Source organism: Tachysurus fulvidraco, chromosome 26 (assembly GCF_022655615.1).
Source record: "Tachysurus fulvidraco isolate hzauxx_2018 chromosome 26, HZAU_PFXX_2.0, whole genome shotgun sequence".
Lineage (NCBI taxonomy): Eukaryota > Metazoa > Chordata > Actinopteri > Siluriformes > Bagridae > Tachysurus > Tachysurus fulvidraco.
The window spans coordinates 13,815,764-13,840,005 of record NC_062543.1 but is presented as its reverse complement, the minus strand read 5'-3'; the positions used below and the strand labels follow the sequence as shown (position 1 = coordinate 13,840,005).

Genomic DNA, 24,242 nt, shown 5'->3' with positions numbered 1-24,242 from the left:
CATTATAAATTGTTTATGTTAAATAATGAAAGACTTTGTGAGGTGTTTTTATAACTAATGACTGTTTCTTATAAAACCTTCAGCTTTTTCTCTCTCAGTATCAGTGTGTAGGTCAGATTTGTGTGTCTGTACAACACTAAATGACAAACTAGACACCAGCATGATGAATGTTCTGTTAGAGATCACAGTCTGTTGTGTTCACTACACTATGCTCATGATGCTCAGATATCTATGTGCTATTGCACTCTGAACACACAGCACAGTCTAATCTATTTCATCTGAACAATAAATATATTATTCATGCAGCATCAAGACATCACTAGCACAGAAAAGGGGTTTATACTCACGTCTCTAGTCGAACCTGTGAAAGTAAATAAAACAGTGTGAAGATTTTATGCATGATTACAAATGTGAATTGTTTCCATGTCAAAATGTGGAAAGTAACTGTTACTCTGGTTAAAACACAGCTGATGTGTGTCTTAATAAAAAAGACGAAAACTAGACAACAATCAGTCATCACACACAGTAAATCTGTATCATGTAGCATTGTGCTAATATACCGCTAGTTCCCCTTAAGGAAGAGAAATATCTTGTGATTTATTGGAAAATCCTATTTTCTGATCTCTGCATGTCTTTACCAATATACAGTATGTCAGTATTTGTACATTTCCACTCTGTGTATTTTATATATATAGTGAAATATTTTGTAATATATCTCTGTGCTATTGGGAATATACAGAATATCAGATTCTCACTTCCTTTAATTATAAACACAGACATTTATCAATGTAAAACCTGAACAGATAAGAGAATGATGTTCTTTACTGCTGCCTCGTCTATATACTGGTTACGACAGCATGTGACATGTCGCAGTAGATTAGAGAAGATGCGTGATCTCCTTCTGTTTTTCTCTCTTTCACTCCCAAATCCCTCTCTCCTATGAAGGAGGTTTTAGAAATGAAGTGAAGGACTTCTGTTCTCAGGTCAGTCAGGTTGTCTTTATGCTGTGTGCATTAAAACGACTTACTATCGTTAGCTTAAAGACACTAAACGCCAGGCCGAGTCGACTCTTCAGTGCTTTTACAAAACATGGTGTGATTGTTACGCAGAGCGACTGATGACAATTATTCTGTCTACAAACACTGAAAACTGTTAAAGCTGTGATTTATGTTTATTGTGTAACATTCTGATGGAGTCTGTCAGTGGTGTGTGTTATATGCTGCGTGTTTGTTGTGTCTTTTACTCGACACGGTAAACGTCTCTGTACATTATTACACTGCAGTGAGGTTATACACAGGTGCATTGTGGGAAAGACGCTGACTGATGGAAGTGGAATCTCACTTACTGATCAGACTCCTTCACATAAACATGATCTGAAAATCATCTTTATGTTTCTATTTGATTCCTGGATTAAAATGTAATATATGTGATAAGTTAATAAAATATCAGCTTTTACTATTAGTGTGAAGTCGAGTTATTTACTTACCACTGTGAGAAGTATCATGTAAAACAACAGAGAGAAATGTAATGTTAGATAAAATACAATGAGAAAAACTTATGATTTACAGTCAGAACAGCTGATAAACAATCTTCACTCTGTGCTTTCAAAGATGTTCAACTACAATTTTAACTCTTTTTATAAAATATAACACATAGTGAATCATTATAAATAGTTTATATTAAATAATGAAAGACTTCATGAGGTGTTTTTATGACTAATGACTGTTTGTTATAAAACCTTCAGCTTTTTCTCTCTCAGTATCAGTGTGTAGGTCAGATTTGTGTGTCTGTACAACACTAAATGACAAACTAGACACCAGCATGATGAATGTTCTGTTAGAGATCACAGTCTGTTGTGTTCACTACACTATGCTCATGATGCTCAGATATCTATGTGCTATTGCACTCTGAACACACAGCACAGTCTAATCTATTTCATCTGAACAATAAATATATTATTCATGCAGCATCAAGACATCACTAGCACAGAAAAGGGGTTTATACTCACGTCTCTGTTCAGCCTGTGAAAGTAAATAAAACAGTGTGAAGATTTTATGCATGATTACAAATGTGAATTGTTCCATGTGAAAATGTCTAAAGTAACTGTTACTCTGGTTAAAACACAGCTGATGTGTGTCTTAATAAAAAAGAGGAAAACTAGACAACAATCAGTCATCACACACAGTAAATCTGTATCTTGTAGCATTGTGCTAATATACCGCTAGTTCCCATTAAGGAAGAGAAATATCTTGTGATTTACTGGAAAATCCTATTTTCTGATCTCTGCATGTCTTTACCAATATACAGTATGTCAGTATTTGTACATTTCCCCCTGTGTATTTTAAATATATAGTGAAATATTTTGTAATATATCTCTGTGCTATTGTAGTAGATAAAGGAATATACAGAATATCAGATTCTCACTTCCTTTAATTATAAACACAGACATTTATCAATGTAAAACCTGAACAGATAACAGAATGATGTTCTTTACTGCTGCCTCGTTTATATACTGGTTACGACAGCATGTGACATGTCGCAGTAGATTAGAGAAGATGCGTGATCTCCTTCTGTTTTTCTCTCTTTAATAAAAAATGTACATTAACCTTGTTGCATAAGTTTACACACCCTTTTCAAATTGCTAATGTGGCAGTATTCAGAATCAACCAATCACGTTCAAACTTTTGTTAAATACCAACTAGAAGATACCTGCTGTCAATTCAAATGACTGATGGACACCAAATAAAGTACAGCTGGTCCTGTAGGATTGTTCATTTTAGTAACTGGAAAAGCCATGGGGCTGCAAAGAGCTGACAAAGCAGGTACAGGATCTCATTGTTGAGAAATATCAATTAGGAGAGGGTTACAAACAAATTTCAAGACAGTGAATATACCATGGAACACTGGAAAGACAATTGTTACGTTCTATACTTGTGAGTTCGGTGTTTTGTTTGTTCTTTCTCTGTCTCTCTCTTTGCTCCACTATCTACCTTTTCAGATCCCTACCATTGGACATCTCCTGTCAATCTTCATTATCCTGTGTGACATCACCCGTCGATCCACCAATCAACCAGAAACAGAATCACGATTAGAATCAGAAACAGAAACAGAAGGAGAAAGAAGAAGTGTGCTAAATTTGTTAGAGAGCTATGTTGTTGTTCATTCGGTTTTAGTATGTCAGACTGTTCATGTATCCCAACTTGTTAGTCACTTTGTGTATGTGACTCGTTTTTCATTTTGTGTATGTGACTCGTTAGTCACTTTGTGTATGTGACTCGTTTTTCATTTTGTGTATGTGACTTGTTTTTCATTTTGTGTATGTGACTCGTTAGTCACTTTGTGTATGTGACTCGTTTTTCATTTTGTGTATGTGACTTGTTTTTCATTTTGTGTATGTGACTCGTTAGTCACTTTGTGTATGTGACTCGTTTTTCATTTTGTGTATGTGACTTGTTTTTCATTTTGTGTATGTGACTCGTTAGTCACTTTGTGTATGTGACTCGTTAGTCACTTTGTGTATGTGACTCGTTAGTCACTTTGTGTATGTGACTCGTTAGTCACTTTGTGTATGTGACTCGTTAATCACTCGTTCTGCATCTGTATGCTTGTGTTTATTCTCTTTGTGGATGTGAATTTGTTTATATTGGGGAAAACTGGACAGGTGAGTACTTCACATGACATATTGTACAACACGTAGGTAAGCTTTTCTGTATTAGACACACTAGGTTAGGAGCGCGCGCCACCCTCTGTACCTTTTGTTTGGATAGGAAGTATAGGTTAGTTGGGGCGTCATCGACGCTGAAGATTTGTTTTATTACTTTCCTTTCTAGTTCAGGTTAGAGGGTTAAGTTTATGTTAGCGCGGTTTTGTTTTGCTTATTTCTTTGTTTTGGCACCGCTCGTGTCTCTTTTCCCATTTGTGTTTTTTGTTATCTTTTTTCTGTAGATATCGTGAATGTTATCACCTTTGTCAGCACCACTTGTATGATAATAGAGACAGATTTTGCCCCCTATTTGTTGTCCTTGTCGTTGATTGCCACATACACAGCAGAAATCTGACTTTATAATCATTCCATTTTGTTACCTTCCCAACCATACCCCTAAACATCATTTGGGATCGTAACAACAATAATCAACAAACTCTAAAGCCTATGAAATTATTCAGAAGTCCATCATAAATCTGGTCAGGGAGGCTGTCAAGATGCCCAATATAAGATTCTTCATATGTCTGAACTACAGGTTAGAGTGATAAGATGGAAATCAGTTTTGTTAAAAAAAAATGTCCAAGGCTGGCTAAAGTTATCAACAAAATATATCCAATCTCCCAAAACTATGTGGAATAATGTTTTATGGTCTGATGAAACTAAAGTTAAACCTTTTGGCCATAAAAGCAAAGGAAATGTTCGGCACAAAGAAACCACATCAACAGAAGATCTCCATCCCCACAGTGAATCCTATTTTCTGATCTCTGCATGTCTTTACCAATATACAGTATGTCAGTATTTGTACATTTCCCCCTGTGTATTTTAAATATATAGTGAAATATTTTGTAATATATCTCTGTGCTATTGTAGTAGATAAAGGAATATACAGAATATCAGATTCTCACTTCCTTTAATTATAAACACAGACATTTATCAATGTAAAACCTGAACAGATAACAGAATGATGTTCTTTACTGCTGCCTCGTCTATATACTGGTTACGACAGCATGTGACATGTCGCAGTAGATTAGAGAAGATGCGTGATCATCTTCTGTTTTTCTCTCTTTAATAAAAATGTACACTAACCCTATTGTATAAGTTTGCACACCCTTTACTAATTGCTAATGGGGCAGTGTTCAGAATCGACCAATCACGTTCAAACTCTTGTTAAAAATTCATCCATTCATCCATTTTCTACCGCTTATCCGGGGCCGGGTCGTGGTGGCAGCTGTCTAAGCAGGGACGCCCAGACGTCCCTCTCCCCAGACACTTCCTCCAGCTCTTCCGGGGGAAAACCAAGGCATTCCCAGGCCAGCCGAGAGACATAGTCCCTTCAGCGTATCCTACAGTAGGTCTTCCCTGGACCCTCCTCCCGTTTGGACATGCCCGGAACACCTCCCCAGGGAGGCGTCCAGGAGGCATCCGGAACAGATGCCCGAGCCACCTCAGTTGACTCCTCTCGATGTGGAGGAGCAGCGGCTCTACTCTGAGCTCCTCCCGAGTGACCGAGCTCCTCACCCTATCTCTAAGGGAGCGCCCAGCCATCCTACGGAGGAAACTCCTTTCGGCTGCCTGTATCCGGGATCTTGTCCTTTCGGTCATGACCCAAAGCTCATGACTATCGGTGAGGGTAGGAAAGTAGATCGACTGGTAAATAAAGGGCTTCGCCTTGCAGCTCAGCTCTATCTTCACCAAAACAGACCGGTATATCGACCGCATCACTGCAGAGGATATACAGATCCGCCTGTCGATCTCCCGCTCCGTCCTTCCCTCACTCGTGAACAAGACTCAAAGATACTTAAACTCCTCCACTTGAGGCAGGAGCTCTCCAACAACCTGAAGGGGACATGCCACCCTTTTCCGGCTGAGAATCATGGCCTCGGACTTGGAAGTGCTGATTCTCATCCCCGCCGCTTCACACTCAGCTGCAAACCGTCCCAGTGCACGCTGAAGGTCCTGATTTGATGGAGCCAACAGGACATCATCTGCAAAAAGCAGAGACGAAATCCTGTGGTCCCCAAACCGGACTCTCTCCGGCCCCCGACTGTGCCTAGAAATCCTGTCCATATAAATAATGAACAGGACCGGTGACAAAGGGCAGCCCTACTACTACTCATAATAATAATATCTATCTCAGAGCTCAGAGTCCAGATCCCAATCCAATCAAAAATCTGTGGGGTGACCTGAAGAGGGCTGTGCACAGGAGATGCCCAGACAATATGACAGAGTCGGAATGCGTTTACAAGGATGAAAGGCAAAATATTGCCGAGTAACGAAGAGTTAAACTGATAACAACTCTCTTGTTATAACTCTTAAAAAAGATTGAATGATGTGATCAAATCTAAAGGTGCTTCTAATAAGTATTAATTTAGGGGTGTGTCAACTTATACAACCAGGTTATTGTACATTTTTGTTTTTTTTTATCCTAAAATAACTTTAATATATAAGTTGCAATTTCACTATAAAAGTGGAAAAGTTTCTGATATGATTTTTTTTTGTTTTCATTTATTACACAAAAACCCTGCAATTTCAACGAGGTGTGTAAACTTTTTGTATCTATTACTTATTTTTTTGTTTCTATTTGATTCCTGGATTAAAATGTAATATATGTGATAAGTTTATAAAATATCAGCTTTTACTATTAGTGTGAAGTCGAGTTATTTACTTACCCCTGTGAGAAGTATCATGTAAAACAACAGAGAAATGTAATGTTAGATAAAATACAATGAGAAAAACTTATGATTTACAGTCAGAACAGCTGATAAACAATCTTCACTCTGTGCTTTCAAAGATGTTCAGCTACAATTTTAACTATTTTAATAAAATATAACAACAGATAGTGAATCATTATAAATAGTTTATATTAAATAATGAAAGACTTCATGAGGTGTTTTTACTCAGTGCAGTAACACAGATCTGTGATCAGCTGCTGAATAAAACACTCCATATGAAGTGAAAATGCTGAACATCACCATATTTTAACCCCATTTCTATCTGTATCAGGGAAAAATAAAGACAAGTTCTACTGTCTTCCATAAATGTCCATGTCTCCATGTTTCACAGAAGTGCTGCTTTGATTTGGATCATGAACAGTTTTCTTTTCACTTCACACTTTCCTCTTTTCATCACTCTGCTACAGCTTAGTCTTTGTCTCATCTGTCCATCATCTACTTTTTAACAAACTGGAATCTGCTCCTTTGCTCTTGAACTTTATCTGTGTGTTTATCTGTCTATTGGATAAAGACACTGAGGTCATGCTGGTGGATTTTTGTTCTGTGTCTCAGATCTCTACAGACTTTCACTGAGGTTTATGTTTAATCGTTATACATGGTGTTTATTCATTGTGTAGAAAATATTGGAGTTTCTTTGCTCATTAATCTACAGAACAAACTAACAGACCAATATTACCTGGAGTTTGTAATGTTTTGGTTCTTATTGCTATAATCACCAGTTTCTCCTGGATGTGTTTGATATGTAATTTAATTTCCTCTCTGATGTAAAAATGTCTCTGTTTCAGTTTAAACTGATAATGAGTCAGTCTCTGATTATTAGCTTTAGTAGATTAGATTGTATTCACTAATGACTGTTTGTTATAAAACCTTCAGCTTTTTCTCTCAGTATCAGTGTGTAGGTCAGATTTGTGTGTCTGTACAACACTAAATGACAAACTAGACACCAGCATGATGAATGTTCTGTTAGAGATCACAGTCTGTTGTATTCACTACACTATGCTCATGATGCTCAGATATCTATGTGCTATTGCACTCTGAACACACAGCACAGTCTAATCTATTTCATCTGAACAATAAATATATTATTCATGCAGCATCAAGACATCACTAGCACAGAAAAGGGGTTTATACTCACAACTCTGTAAAGCCTGTGAAAGTAAATAAAACAGTGTGAAGATTTTATGCATGATTACAAATGTGAATTGTTCCATGTGAAAATGTGGAAAGTAACTGTTACTCTGGTTAAAACACAGCTGATGTGTGTCTTAATAAAAAAGAGGAAAACTAGACAACAGTCAGTCATCACACACAGTAAATCTGTATCATGTAGCATTGTGCTAATATACCGCTAGTTCCCCTTAAGGAAGAGAAATATCTTGTGATTTATTGGAAAATCCTATTTTCTGATCTCTGCATGTCTTTACCAATATACAGTATGTCAGTATTTGTACATTTCCCCCTGTGTATTGTAAATATATAGTGAAATATTTTGTAATATATCTCTGTGCTATTGTAGTAGATAAAGGAATATACAGAATATCAGATTCTCACTTCCTTTAATTATAAACACAGACATTTATCAATGTAAAACCTGAACAGATAACAGAATGATGTTCTTTACTGCTGCCTCGTCTATATACTGGTTATGACAGCATGTGACATGTCGCAGTAGATTAGAGAAGATGCGTGATCTCCTTCTGTTATCATTTCAGTCAGGTTGTCTTTATGCTGTGTGCATTAACACGACTTACTACCGTTAGCTTAAAGACACTAAACGCCAGGCCGAGTCGACTCTTCGGTGCTTTTACAAAACATGGTGTGATTGTTACGCAGAGCGACTGATGACAATTATTCTGTCTACAAACACTGAAAACTGTTAAAGCTGTGATTTATGTTTATTGTGTAACATTCTGATGGAGTCTGTCAGTGGTGTGTGTTATATGCTGTGTCTTTGTTGTGTCTTTTACTCGACACAGTAAACGTCTCTGTACATTATTACACTGCAGTGAGGTTACACACAGGTGCATTGTGGGAAAGAAGCTGACTGATGGAAGTGGAATCTCACTTACTGATCAGACTCCTTCACATAAACATGATCTGAAAATCATCTTTATGTTTCTATTTGATTCCTGGATTAAAATGTAATATATGTGATAAGTTAATAAAATATCAGCTTTTACTATTAGTGTGAAGTCGAGTTATTTACTTACCCTAACTGTGAGAAGTATCATGTAAAACAACAGAGAGAAATGTAATGTTAGATAAAATACAATGAGAAAAACTTATGATTTACAGTCAGAACAGCTGAGAAACAATCTTCACTCTGTGCTTTCAAAGATGTTCAACTACAATTTTAACAATTTTAATAAAATATAACAACAGATAGTGAATCATTATTTCAGAAAACTGAGGTGTCGTCATGTATTAAAACCCAGACCCAATCACAGGGAAGCTAAAAACACTGCATCAGTTACCTCAAAGTTAATACAGTGTTAGTAATAAAAATGTAACATGTAAAACTGTACTGTTATAATTTGCACAGGAATATTAATCTTATCATTGTTAGGAGAAAGTTTTAGAGCTTTGACTCATGAATTACTGATTTGAGCTGCAGTACGTTACTCATCTGAATGAAGAAGTTCGCTCTTATTCTCCACTCATTCTGTCAGTGCAGTTCATTTAAAAACAAGTGATTGGTTAACCTTAACAAGCTACTGCTAGTGTTATCTAAAATCATACACACAATAAATTAGTATGAATCTGAGTTAGTGTTAGCTGCCTTAGTCAACCTCATCAACACTGTCCTGTTAATTATCACCATATAAATCTTATAAAACACATTTATTGTAGGGAAAATATGGAGGAGATATTAAGATGATCTGAGCTCATAAAAATGACTGTGGAGCTGTAAATTAAATGAAAGTTTGGATCATGTTCCATTCACTAACATGGGAACTGGAGGAGTTAATAATGGTACTGCAGACAGCCACTAGAGGGCGTCATTTTCTTTATGGGATACAGCTTGTGTGTTCTGTACATGTGAGTGTGAATCATGTAATAAAATGTTGTACAAAAAACACAGCTCATGTTAGAGATTTTAATCTGTTTATAATAATAGTGAGTGTGTTTGTGTGATATCGATTCTTCCCTGATTAATACTTTCTATTTTAAAATATAGTGATAAATGATTTAATCATTCAGAAGCACTAACCTAGAGCTCTGAGCACCAAGATAGATTTGGATCAGATCACATGTAACATGTATGTAAATGAAAAGAGTCCATTTTAAGACACACAGAAACAGTTCATTAGGAATCTGCAGTCTGGCTGAATTCATTCATACTGGTAAAAATCTTTGTGTGTAAACACGACTAATGAAAGATGAGAGTCTACATTGTAGTGGGAGTCGTTCAGTTTCTCATTTCATGTTAATAACACAGTTATAAGGACAATACAGTTTGTGTTCTCCAGGTCTGTACCTTACTGTGTTAGTTTTAAAACAATTCATGTTGTAAAAGTACAACACTACAACCTGTAACTCCTGATATTAGTCTCCAGTCTGAATTTACACACTTACAGAAGTAGAGATATACATACACAGTATGTTAGCAGGATCTAAACTGACTACATGACTAGCTAATCTGTGTTCTCTGGACTGTTATACATCTCACATTAGCCACTAGACAGATATACTTACACCAAAAGTCTTAATCATCAGCCAGACTGTTTTTTTCCTCTACCTTTAACTAAATGTGTGTAGTTTGGTTCTCAGTGCTGTATTTGGCAGTGATGTAGTCTGATCTACTGGATATACAGAAATTGTAATAATTTAAATGACACATTATTGTGTAATGTAATTTCCTCTCTGATGTAAAAAAAAGTTTGTTTTAGTTTAAACTGACATTCAGTATATCTCTGATTAATAGATAAATAAAATTAGATAAATAAATCCCTCGTTACTTCATATTTGTACAAGCTGCTGCTTTTAAGCCCTTGTGCAGGTGTGTAGAAGAGTGAAAAATAGAGTTACTGTTAATTCAACTCAAATGATCTTCACTCCACATTAGCAGCCTGTATACTGAATCTCACACTGAATACTGAGTGTGTTTATGTACTGAGATGAGAAACACAGACGATGATGTGGAGTTTATACAGTGTGGAGGTCAGGAACACTTACACATCTTTACTGTAATCTCCTCTGTTCTTTTCTTGAAATATAAGTTTCTGTAGATTCAGACTAATAAAATCCTAAACACACACACACACACACACACACACAGAGAGAGAGAGAGAGAGAGAGAGAGAGAGAGAGAGAGAGAGAGAGAGAGAGAGAGAGAAAGAAAGTAAGAGAGAGAGAGAGAGAGAGAGAGAGAGAGAGAGAGAGAGAGAGAGAGAGAGAGAGAGAGAGAGAGAGAGAGGCTCATGTTTAACACAAATACATGATAAGAAGGTAAGGAATTACACACAATTGGATACGTTTGAGATTAGCTTGTACTTTAGCATGATGCTAACTCCTCTTACCTTTCCTATTCCTCATATAAACACATCTGATACTTTAACTGAAGTGTTTCCACATTTCAGAGCGCCACATATTCGGTATTTAACTCATTAGTGTTTAAACACCGTGTTTAAAATGTCCCCTGTCTACATATACACATATATTCCTCCTGTATCAGTCCGTTACAGCAGGAAGTGTAATGGTGCAGTGACTCTGTCTGAGAGTCGAAAACTATTTTCACTTTCACCTTCATTACAGAGAACTGAGACAAAGCTCCGCCCCTTCGCCTCCGATAACCACGCCCCTGTGAGGGTATTACATATTATTGTGTGTGTTACAACATCCAACCTTTAGGGGGCCTCGGAGAGCGACAGAGCCGAGAGTCGGCAGAGATGCAGAAAAAGGGAGTTCGCGAGAAAAGCACATGTTTAGTGTCATGTTATAATTACACGTGTATATATGTTCACGAGTAATAAAAGAACCAACTGGTTAATGCCTCCGAGTGGATATATATACATGACACCCGCTGGGTTCAGCCTTATTAGGTCTTATTATATACATGTATACTACTACTACTACTACTACTACTACTAATAATAATAATAATAATAATAATAATAATAATAATAATAATAATAATAATACAAAATAAGCTATACACGAAAATTCCCAAAACTTCAGAAACTGGTAGGTCTTACGTTTAGAGTGATGATGTAGACAAAGGTGGATTTTTTGACAGCTGCATTCGGTAACTTTTTAAATGCTCCTCCTAGGGGGTTCATGCAATTGAGACCAGACTTCGCCACCATGACGCAGAGATATTAGAGATGCGAAATTGCGAACAGATTTTTGATATCTCAAACACTGTTGACATGGCATCGTGTTTACTTTTATTTCAAGCATATTTAAGGCTTTTGGCGTGCTTAGATTAACTTGAAATTTGACACATACATCACATTTGTCGGCTGTTAAGTGTGGACAAAAAGGTCAGACAAAGGTGTGTCTCTTAAGTGGCTCACTAGCGCACCCGTTTGTATAAAATGTGGGGTTTCATTTACCCACAGTCCCCAAATGTTTCAGTAACAACGTAAAAGAGTCCACTGATATTTACCCACTTGATGCACTTGCCCACCTTGCATTGTTTTCTGGGAGGCACCGTATAGCGATTAAAAAAACGTGCGAGGGCCCGCCATCGCTGCTTGCAGCTATATTTATTTTTATATAATAATAATAATAATAATAATAATAATAATAATAATAATAATAATAATTGATTGATTGATTGATTGATTAATAGCTATACATTTAGAAAATTCCCAAAGCTTCAGAAACTGGTAGGTCTTTAGACGGCATAGTGATGATGTAGACCTTCCTTGAACCCTAATATGATTTTAAATCAAGAATACTCATAAATGTTTTGTACAGTCAGAGCCGATCGGCCCTATACGCACACTACGCAAGTTGTGTAGGGCCCCGCAAATTACGCAAGGCCCCGCCTCCCCTGCCACATTTTACAGCGCATGTTAATGTTTACTGTGTAGCATTGGGTGAGGCTAGAAAAAAAAGCTCAGCACCCCTACAATTTTTCTTAATATTTTATTCCAGCGAGTCGCCGCCACTGTGGAGTAGCCCAGGACCTGAGTGACTCGTCCATAGTCATAAACATGGAGAAGTAGCGCCGGGTTCCAATGTTCTTCTGCATGATGCATGCAGTTCTGTTTATTAACTGCTAGAGCGTGAAACAAAAACAGCAGCACAACAAAAAAAACTGCGTACCTGTGTAGTGCGTACATGTGTCTCTGTTGGTAAAGTTTATTGTTAATTTGATACTCATTTTAACAATCAGGAGTCATGTAAACATGACGTCACGTGCGTCTTTTCTGGTCAGTCGTCATGGAAACATAAAGCCGTGGCGTTTGGGACAGAGTGAAAATAAACGACATATTACTGTATACCACCAGTATGTGTGAAAACGCTCACTCACTTTGCTGCATTTATTCATTCCTCAAACACAGAGGATTTAACCTGAACCAAGCTTAACTCCTGAACTCCTAGCATTACTCTCTCTCTCTCTCTCTCTCTCTCTCTCTCTCTCTCTCTCTCTCTCTCTCTCTCTCTCTCTGTGTCTGTGTCTGTGTGTGTGGCCTGCCAGTGAGCAATGGACATACGACAGTTCTTTAAAAGAAAAAAGACAGAATCAGGTGAGACACTAGGGACAGTCCATAATCATCTTGTGAAAGGAATTAGTCATTTAATAAAAAGTTAAAAGCCCAATAATAATAATAATAATAATAATAATAATAATAATAATAATAATAATAATAACGTTTAAAATGACACGCCTCGGTGTGCCTTTTGATCATATCCTTAGCTTTAGCATCCCTGAAAAGGAGCTCAGCACCTCTAAAGCCCTGACCCTAGAATCGCCCCTGCTGTGTAGATGACAATATGAAGCGGAGTTATCCTTCTGGCCATGAAAAGTGAAAAAAAAAAGTGGGGACCAGTACAAAAAGTAGCGTGATAGCACTCCTAAATGAAAATGTTTATAGTCTCTCAAGGTTACAACAACTTTAATGCAATATGGGAACCAATGGATTTACATTGTATTGGGCATAATGCCCGGTCAATATGAATGCACATCCCTCAGTAAATAATAACCATAAGGGATCAATTATTGCTCTCATGCATACTATAGAACACAGTGATACGGTATGGCAAGCATTTTAGCTTTTATACATTCACATGATATGGATTTTTGATATCAAGAATTCAGTTTTCAATACTTAAAATGTAAATATTATGAGTGTGATTTCTAGTAGTAACCATATTTTTGATATCAGGAATTACATTTTACACTAGTAAAAATAATTTCTGATATCTGCTATTGTATATTCAATAGTTGAAAATTGCAAGAGCCAAGTCATATTATAAATAGTATTTTATATTTGAAAATGCTATGCTGAAATTTGTTAGTAGAGGAGATGCTGTCAAGTGTGAATGTGTGGCAAATGGTTTACATGGCTCACGGGTCAGGTATAGTTGGAGGGCCCCTTAGCAGAATTTTGCTTAGGGCCCCAGGGAGGTCAGGATCGGCTCTGTTTGTACAATACCTTGTTTATGGTTGTCTGATTTTTCTGTGTTGTAAAATGTTTACTTGTGTAATTTGGTCCATTTCAATAGCATGGCATGTGGTTATCTATGTGGTTAACTATATATAAACAACCCCCCCACACCACCCACACAGAGACAAAATAATAATAATAATAATAATAATAATAATAATAATAATAATAATAATAATAATAATAATAATAATAATAATAATAATAGAGGCTTCCACACAACACAATAAAACCTGTCGTTGACAGTTTTTATTTCTTTTCTAATACAATTTAGTAACTCCAGTTATGAACAGAATACAATGTGCATGTGAATGTGCATGTGTTTTTTATTAAAAAACAATGTGTCACAGCTCCTTAACTTAGCTCACCATGCACATTTTTAATGAATGCTTGCTTAAAGTTTAAGCATTTCTTTAATGAGGTTTGACCTTTAGATAAAATTTTAGATGTTCCTTTGATTTCAAACCTTATTCCTGGGAAATCCTGACAATGTGAACTGTTTTTTTTTTTATATCCAAAATGATTCCAATTTAAATATTGTCAAAATTGAGTAGTTCACGAACAGACTATGTACATTAAGTCAGTTAACGTGTTTAATATCCAGATTTTTTTTTTTTTAAATCAAGCAGTTCTGCATGAGGCCCTAAACTTGATTTGTAACAAAACACAGTCATGGAACAAAAAAAAGAACCAACACCAACAGAAAATCAAATAATGTTTTATAAAACCAAACCAAACCAAAAAATATGCTGAAGATCTGCAAACACATTCAGGAATCCAGGATGGGGTGTTAAATCATGACTCCAGTAAGAACAGTCCAGTCCAAAAAAATCAGTAGTTACATGATTGATGATTGATGTTTTTGTCATTACGGTTACGGGTTATTTTAGCCATGTCTGGATAAAGGAAAAAGTCTCAAGTCTACTTTACTTTTGGCTGCTCTTAAGTGTTTTTACTGGTAAACGATGATTTGGATGATATCGAGTCCATTAGCATTTACTATTTGGTGAGGATTCAGAGTACTGAGTGATAAAGATCTGATCTCGTCATCTTAACTGCTTAGTCTTACATGGATGACCGGTGGAGTTGAGTGAAAGATCTGTTTAGTCAAGAAGCAAGTGCAGATCCGGGTTCTAATCTGGTTATACAGGCAAGAACTATTGTGTCTCCTGGGCGGTGACCAGGTTGGTATCCACGACTTTGCATCATTTCCAGAGAAGGAACCAAGTCAGGACAGTAAGCCTAGATGGGTAGTGGGTGTGGCTGAAGGGTGTTATACAGTATGTGAATATGTCAAACATTGCTTGGATTCTGTAGCAATCAAATGTCACATCTTTTAAAAATAATATGTAGACAACACTGAAGACCTGAACTGAAGAACCTTTAAGATTATTAGCAAGATTTATTAGTTCAACTCAATGCTAATGCTATCTGGATGCTTATTCGAGATGATTCATCTGTTCAATTAACGTTCTGAGAGAAAACAAAACCTCACAGCAGGATCAAGGCATATGTGTCTCATGTTATACTGATTTAATTAGAATCAAATACATTGTTGGGAAAAAACGTTCCATAAAAACAAAAAAAAACTATATTGGAAAAGAAAATGTGTGTTAAACTAATTTAAACACTTTCAGCCCTGTGTAAAATCCCAAGGTGTGATTTCCAGCAAAACTTGCCAGTGGAGATGGGGACAGGCTTGAAAATTAGTAGACAAAGATAATAATACAAATAATAATAATACATTTTATTTAAAGGCGCCTTTCTAACACTCAAGGTCACCGTACAAAAGAAGAAGAAAAACAACAAAAAATATAGTTATACAATACTTACATCGGAAAAAAAAATTGGACCAACATTACAAATCATGATCTAGAATATGCTAAACTAAACAGATGAGTTTTAAGCTGAGATTTAAATGATGAAAGAGAATCAATATTACGGAGCTCAGATGGAAGTGAGTTCCAGAGCTGAGGTGCAGAGTAACTGAAAGCTCTGTTCCCCATCGTTACAAGACGGACAGAGGGAACAATAAAATGAGTGGAAGAAGAAGACCTAAGAGACCTAAGTTGGTTTTGGAGTATGAAGAAGATCAAGAAGATATGAAGGTGCAAGATTGTGGATAGCTTTAAATGTTAGAAGAAGAATTTTATACTTGATACGAAAATTAATGGGAAGCCAGTGTAGCTGTTCCAGAACAGGTGAAATATGATGGATAGAGGGAGTACGAGTGATAATACGAGCAGAAGAGTTTTGAACGAGTTGCAGCTTATGAAGGGTTTTGTGAGGAAGCCCAATAAGAAGAGAATTACAGTAGTCAAGCCGGGAGGTTACTAGACTGTGAATAAGAGTGGTGGTAGATTGAGTGGTGAGAAACGAACGAAGCCTATTGATATTTCGAAGGTGAAAGTATGCAGCCCGAGTAACATTATTTACATGTGAGGTAAAAGAAAGGGTACTATCAAAGATGACACCAAGACTCTTAACCCGAGATGAGGGAGCTATGAGAGATTCATCAATGGAAATAAGAAAGCTGATGACTGAGCTGAGAAGCTGAAATAAGATGACTTGCTTGTTCCCCCCTTATGGATACAGGTTACATGAGGTTGTGTCAAGCTCTCAAGATATAGATGAGAACTCCTTCAATAGAACATCCTGACTCAGGGTGTTGAGAGAAACGTTCTTCCTCACGTTCAGACTGATGGAGCGTACCAACTCCTTGAAGAATGCTGTTTCTTTGGGCTGCTCCGAATAGCGCTCGAATTGGTTCAAACCATCCTGCAGCTTCAGAGTCAGAGTGTCGTAGTTGGAGCGTACCACCTCCAGCACCTGATCTTCTGACAGTTGTGATATGTGGTTAACGGCGGCGTAGGACTCGATCTTCGGGTTGAAATGGTTGATGATGGCTCAGACGTTAACCAGCGCGTGCGTGACTTTGCTCGCCGGTTCCTTCCACTGGCCGACGTTGGTGGAGACTCTGAGCACCATGCATTACAGGTTATCAAATACCTGGTGCATGCGTATGATCTCGTAATACAGCTCATCATAACTGCTGGCGTTGGCAGGAATGTGTCTCCATACGTAATGAACATGTTGAAGAGATGGACAACTTGTAAAGCCAATTGGAAGATGTTGTGTTTGGACAACAAGGTGGATTCGTTCGACAGCAGGAACTTCAGCAAGTTAATGGGAGCTGTCCAAAGTTCCCTCCAAGTGTAGTGCAGCCGAATCCTACACTTCTTCTGATAGCAGATGAGCTTGTGAATGATCTGAACACACCGCATGTAGAGATCCATAGGAAAGTCCTTCATTATGTGAGTGACGATGAACTCGACCATCAGGTCCAAGACGGCGCAGGCGAGAGGTCAAGACGAGATGCTCTTGTCCGCCGCTTTCTTTCTGTGCCTCATTGAGTCTGTGTCCGTCTTTGGTGTCTTGAATGACGATGGAGGAATATTTGAGAAACGTGATCAGCAGGTTGCTCGTTTGAAGGTTGGGGTCCAACGGCAGCTCAGGGTTGTGCATCACATCCAAAGAAGGAGGGGTGGTCCCAAGTGGGGTTGTAGGAGTAGTCGGGGTGGGCGTGACCAGCGTTGTCGCAATGTCAATCTCCAGATGACTTTGTGCGAGAACAGTAATCATGACGTACCCCAGAATGGTATTCTGACTGATATTGTCCGTCACTGTAACCAGACAGAGCAACAGCTTCAGGCACAGGCTCTTCAGGCTCTCTAAGCCGTCTGCACAGAGCAAACTGTCGAGGCTTTCCAAGTCAAGTCAAGTCAAGTCAAGTCGCTTTTATTGTAATTTCAACCATATATAGCTGTTGCAGTACACAGTGAAATGAGACAACGTTTCTCCAGGATCAAGGTCTTACATAAAACAAAGACAGGGCTAAGGACATGTAAGTAGTCTTAGCCACATAAAGTGCAACTGTGCAACCTGGTGCAAACAGTGCAGGACAAGACAAACAAGACAGTGCAGGACAAAGGACAGTGCAGGACAAAAAATAGTGCAGACATAAAGTTACAAGACAATACAAAAAGTACAAAAAAATGCAATACACAAAAGACAATAAAAAAACAGTAACAGAAACAGCACCGACCAACGAGATTCCATGAGATCCTTCATCCTGATCTCAGCTTTGTCGAATCCCACCAGCATGTTAATTATATCGAAGCCGGTAGCCGATTTGTTTTTGTGATGAACACCTCTGGAGAGCGCACAAAGGGTCTGCAGAGCGTTTACTACTTTAATCTGGTGATCTTCTTCCAAAGCCTGTACACAGTGATAGAACAAGGTGTTAATGTTCTCCTTAAACATCATCACTTCGTCTCCATCCAAAGCCTCCAGCTTGTTTTCCAGATATTCCAGGTTCACCTTCATTACAAACAGCTCGTAACAGGAACGAGGGTTCGCCGTAGCAGGGTCGACTTTAGTGAATATTTCATCGTACATCAACAACACCTTCTCATTCAGCAGCTTTTTTGATGACGACATCCTTTTTAACAGCCCGGCTTTCTTCTCCTGTGCCATTTTGCTCCTCCACATGTTCTCACACGCAGTTAAACTTGTTTACTCATGACTAGCTCTTTACTCAGATGCTAGCTTTTTGTTGCAGGCTTTTCACTTCCAGTGTCGGTGAGCGGAGCGTTGTATTTCCTTCGATTTGCATGACTTCATCTTCCTCCTTGTTCAGGGTTATTAATTATATTTAAACACAGAGGTGGGTGGCGACGATGGTAGGAAGTAGTGTAGAGTCCATAAGCGATCCGGAAATAGAGGATGAAATGGCTGATGAGGATAGTGGAGGCAATGCAAGTAATGAATGGAAATTGGTAGAAACTCAAAAAAGAAAGAAAAATTCGAGACAAATCTCAGAAACGGACAGTGAAAAGGGAAATCATATGGCAAAAGGAGGAAAGAGGAGCATTAGGTATTGCTGAAGTTTGCTACTGAGTCCGTTAATGTCATAAACCCTTTGAAATGAACAAAAACACTTAAAGAAACATTAGGAACAATTGAAAGTATCAAGACATTGAGGGATGGCAAATTGATATTGTTCTGTAAAGACAGTAGACAAAAGTGTTTTTGTTAATGTCAGGCCATATGTTCCCCCGCCGCTAAGATGTTACAAATGGCAAACATTTGGCCACGTAACGGCAGTTTGTAAAGGAAAACAGAGATCTGCGTGTTGTGGAGGTGAGCATGAATATGGCAAATGTGGGCAAGGTATTAATCCAAAATGCTGTAATTGTGGAGGAGAGGACAGTGCAGGATACGGAGCTTGTTTAGTAAGGAAGAATGAAGTGAAAGTACAGAATGTCTGAGTGGTAGAAGGAATATCATACGCTGAGGCTATAAAGAAAGTAAAACAAGCACCCAAACTAATTGAAACAAGGACGACAGCACTATGACAAAAAACAGTGCTGAAAGAGCAAATTAAAGAGAGTGAAGTGAATGTTGATAAAGTATCATTCGTAGCAGACGTGTTGAATTGTTCCGGCCAAACTGAAAGCAGGACAGAAAGAATTAAAATCATTATTAGAGCTGCAGAAAAGTACTTGGAGTTAGATGATGTTACAGTAGATATGATAAATGAAAGGCTTAAAACACAAACAGTAATCAGTCAGACAGAAAACAGTCAAACGTGCTGGTACGTAATGGTGTTAACAATAATGCAATGGAATGCAAGAAGCTTAATTGCCAATGGTCAAGAATTCAAAATAATTTATTACAAATCAAGGAAATAGTCCGTAAAGTACTGCTTTAAAGTACTGATATAGAAGTAATAGGTAAGAAGAAGGCTGGTATCAAGAAGAAAGCCGTCCCATGGTGTAATGAGGAGTGTAGTGAGGCAATTAGTAAAAGGAATAAAGCATTTAAGAGAGTTAGAAAATCATTAAATTATAATGAATTTATTAATTATTAAAAAACAAACAAACAAAAAAAACAGGCCATAGTGAGGAGAGTAATACAGACAACAAAGAGAAATTGTTGGAGGGATTTTTGCAACAATATTGGGGAGGATATTGAAATTAATGAAGTTTGGAGTATGATAAGGAAAATGTGAGGCAAGCAAAGAAATAGCTGCATTCCTGTATTAGTATATAAAGATAAACTAGTCATATCAGACAGCGAAAAAGTGGAGGTACTATCAGCAACATTTACTAAAGTGCACAGTAGTTCCAATTTGTCAGATGAAATGAGGAGGTATATGGAACATATGGAACATCTCCTGAATAAGTACCTTCAACTATTGGAAGAAAAAGGACCAACTGGATGTACTTTAGATTCAGAGTTTGCTATATATGAGCTGAAGAAAGCGCTTGCAGGGCTTAAACAAACTTCACCAGGAAGAGATGATATTTGTTATGAGATAGTAAAACGACTATCAGAGACATGGGCGTAAATACCGGGGGGGGGGGGGGGGGGGGGGTTACCGAGGTTTGTCCCCCCAATCCGAGGATTCCTCCCCCCCCAAAAAAAATTTAGAAAATATCGCACTATCTATTGTGAGTGCGATATACCTAAATAATTGTGTAAGTAGAAAAAAAAATAAATGCAAAGATGCATTTAGAAACAGTTGAGTTCCCCCTCCCCTTCCTTACAGTGGTTTGACCCTCCCCCTCCCCTTCCTCACAGTGGTTTGACCCACTGCCTGCTTTCCCAGTACATCTCACCTACTCTGCACACACGAATCAGGTTTGTGGCTGCGGCTCAATTAATGTTCAACTCCATTAAGTAGGGGATTTTATTCACTTTAAATAAAGCGATTCTCTTTAATGTAGTTGATGCAGATTCATTCATAAATTAGTTGCGGCAAAAATGCTGATTACCGATGTAATTTTCCATGAATCTGCTATATTAGCGATTAAAATATTACTTATCTAGTTAACGTTAGCTTGTTTACAATAGCTTGTTGCATAGTGCACTGTAGTGATGGCGAAGTGAAGCTCTCTTGAAGCAGAGAAGCTTTCAACCCAATTGTATCGGAAAAAGGTTCATTACTCGAAGCTTTTCAAATCAGAGCTCGATGAGGACCTCTGCTGGTGAAAGTGAAAATGTTCCACAACCAAGCAACGTATTCATTTTAGAAGCAAAAATTAATGAATTGACAAATTAAGGGTAGATTAAAAAATAAATGAATCAATATATTAAATACACAAAAAGCGTTTCTTGCATTCCTTTTCATTTTTCAACTTATTACTAACCAATAAATATATATGACAAAATATACGACATTAAATGTTACACTGAATCGTATAATTGCCCAATGATGAGTGAAGTTATAAATATAGGCTTCACAACAAAACCATATATATTCACCTTATTGGGCGAAATCAAATGAAAGTGTTCCCACATTACAGAACGCGATCTTTTTGTAACAGGCTCCATTGACAACTCAATAATAAACTCTCCAAAACTCGCTACACAGTAATAGATTCCGTGTAATACTCCAATACAACACACGAGGGCGCGCCGCCGCGTGTCGCGCACAATTTTATGTTAACTTAACATTAACGGCCATAATTAGCATATTGTTTAGCTGTGCATTTACTAAATGAGCACTGTGCCACGTCCGAACTGACCTCACTGTATTTTTTGTATAATCAATTTCTGTTCTGTTCTTAAGTGTCTTAATTAATTTTAAATAAAAATTTAAACCTTTTTTTAATTCCTTGTTTTTATTGTTCTGATCTGAACTATCTATTTTTATGATAGTTTTACTTTCTTTTAAGAAAAACTTTGAAAATAACCATAATGACACAGTCTCCATGCTACAATAATAATGATAAAAGCAAAGTTTTATAACTTTATAAGTACAATTAGACTATTATTTGTGTCCCCCCCCTTCAAAAATTGCTCGTGATAAATTTTATATTTATCCCCCCCCCCCCCCCCCCCACTGTTAAATGAATTTTACGCCCATGATCAGAGACATCATTAAGTATAATCTAAAGTCTTTTTAATAAGGTGTGGGAGTCAAGGAAGTTACCAGCTTACTGGAAGCATGGTGTTATATTACCCATAGCAAAGCCAGGCAAGGAGCATACACAACCAAATAATTACAGGCCCGTTGTATTAACTTCAAACCTTTGGAATGGATGGTAATGAGCAGATTGATGCATATCATTGAGAAGAATAAAATTCTCTCACTATATCAAAGTGGTTTCCGGAAAGGGCGGAACACAATGGACTCTGTGCTCTGTTTGGAAGCTGAAATAAGAAAGCCACAAGGAAGTAGGAGTATTTTTTTGATGTTGTAAAAGCTTACGACATGATGTGGAAAGAGGGCTTTTTAATAAAAATTAAAAAAAATGGAAATAAAAGGAAGAATATATAATTGGATTAAGAATTTCAACTATGCAAGTTAGGGTGGGGTCTGAATTGTCTCTGATATATCAAATAGAGAATGAAACACCTCAAGTGTTAGCAGTCCCGCCCTCGTCAAATAACCACCTTTTACAAAGGAGAAGACGAACTTCTGAGGTAACGTACTCATGAAACATTTCCTAACTTACATTTACACAAATAAGGCAATGTTTTTCACAGACGTGTTGGATATTTTACTGCATATTAACTTGATATGCTGTCAATGGACAATTAAGTGGTTTAGTACAACAGAATGCGTGCCACCTTTAAATCGCTCGCACTCATCAAATAAACCAACTTTTACAAAAGCGTAAAAGAAATTCTTAGATAAATTACTCTTGAAACGTTTCTTAATATTTTTTCACAAACAAGGCAAAGTTGTGTGACAGAAATGTTGGATATTTTATGCAATATTAGCTTTAGATGCTGTCTATGGACGATGAAGTGGTTTAGTAAAAGGGAATGCGTGCCGCCTTTAAATCGCTCACGCTCTTCAAATAACCGCCTTTTACAAAGGAGAAGACGACCTTCTGAGGTTAATTACAATTGAAACGTTTCCATATGTAGCCAGGCAAGCGCCTACCAGTAGGGGGTGTGGTTATCTAATTATTCCAAGACTTTTCAAGCAGGCACTGGGGAAGAGGCCAGCATGCCCTGCTAATACTACAAATCCCAGAATGCATTGCCACTGTATTGATGCGTAGTCACGAAAAGCAAGCGCCCCTCGTTGTCGTTAACAACCATGCTACAGTCACATCAGGCAAGTTAATTCCACCCTCCACAAAAATGGCCAAACGAAAGATGAACAATAGAAGCTTTCAAGGCAGATTATCTGTTCACGAATATAAAGGACAGACCTGTTTGTCTTGTGTGCTAACGGAGCGATCGTGTCTGTAACGAAAGAATATAACATAAGAAGACAGTATGAAACTGAACATTATGAGAAGTATAAGGACCTGGACGTAAGGAGGTGGGAAAAAATTCTGCTTTCGCGGCAGAAAAGTTCATGAAAGCAAAATCAAAAAGTGAAGCTTCTGTAAAGGCTGTAAAGCGTTCTTGTGGCAGCAGAGATTGCAAAATCTGCCCGGCCCTTCAATGAAGGAGAGTTTGTCAAAAAGTGCATGGTCAAAGTTTGCGAAATGAACACCCCTCATGTGTCTTTTATTTCAAATTTAATTTCTTATGTGTTTGTAATATCAAGTTCTGGTTGTTCCAAATTCTGTGTTTAAGCAAAACTAAAGTTTGTTTCCATATTAAAAAGGTTGAACATTACTAGTTGCAGTTAATTTTTCAATAAATATTCAGTTTGGCCTGTGACTTTCTCAGTTTTATATTTTGGCCAACTGTGAATTTGAGTTTCACACACCTGACATACAGGTTAAAAACAAAGAAAGAAAGCGAATAAAGTCTTACCAGAGAGACCGGAGACCCTACCTTTAAAAGCACGCTGCTTTGTTTGGTTGTGTTTGAATTTGCCCCAGATGAGGTAGGCCGAGTGGTTATTTTATATTCTTTGATTTGTTTTATTATGGGGATTTAGTTTGATGCTATGGGAAACTTGTTTTTATTTAGATACAGATAAATTGTGTAATGTTGACAGCTGCTGGTAAATATATGGGCTTATTTTTAATTAAGATGGGATGAAAGGTTTTAATTGTATTTCTCTTTGGGAATGTGTTTTTACTCAGATGTGGATAAATGCTCAAACATTCATTGTTATATCTGCCAAAGAAGGTATTTCATATTTTTTTTGACTATTTATCATATATTTAAAATGCTGCTGCGCCCAAAATGTATCTGTCCGCACCGATG

General features: G+C 37.4%; 2 protein-coding genes, 2 long non-coding RNA genes and 1 pseudogene across 4 annotated transcripts in view; 1 reads left to right on the top strand and 4 right to left on the bottom strand.

Annotated features, from left to right (window-relative positions):
* The window catches only part of LOC113636639 (trichohyalin-like), a 501,252-nt gene that overhangs the window by 280,260 nt on the left and 196,750 nt on the right, over window positions 1–24,242 (bottom strand). The window lies entirely within an intron of this gene.
* Window positions 915–8,614, top strand: LOC125140333. Its single transcript, XR_007139639.1, has 2 exons — window positions 915–992; window positions 8,152–8,614. It is a non-coding gene; the product is annotated as an uncharacterized LOC125140333 (long non-coding RNA).
* LOC125140320 lies at window positions 8,243–11,204 on the bottom strand. The gene is made up of 3 exons (XR_007139621.1): window positions 10,956–11,204; window positions 10,612–10,682; window positions 8,243–8,650 (listed from the first exon to the last, which is right to left on the bottom strand). It is a non-coding gene; the product is annotated as an uncharacterized LOC125140320 (long non-coding RNA).
* On the bottom strand, window positions 16,626–17,920 carry LOC113643935 (annotated as a pseudogene).
* On the bottom strand, window positions 18,040–19,121 carry LOC113653797 (armadillo-like helical domain-containing protein 3). The gene has a single exon (XM_047809465.1). It carries the CDS (start codon window positions 18,603–18,605, stop codon window positions 18,081–18,083), a length of 525 nt encoding a protein of 174 aa, XP_047665421.1. The 5' UTR covers window positions 18,606–19,121; the 3' UTR covers window positions 18,040–18,080.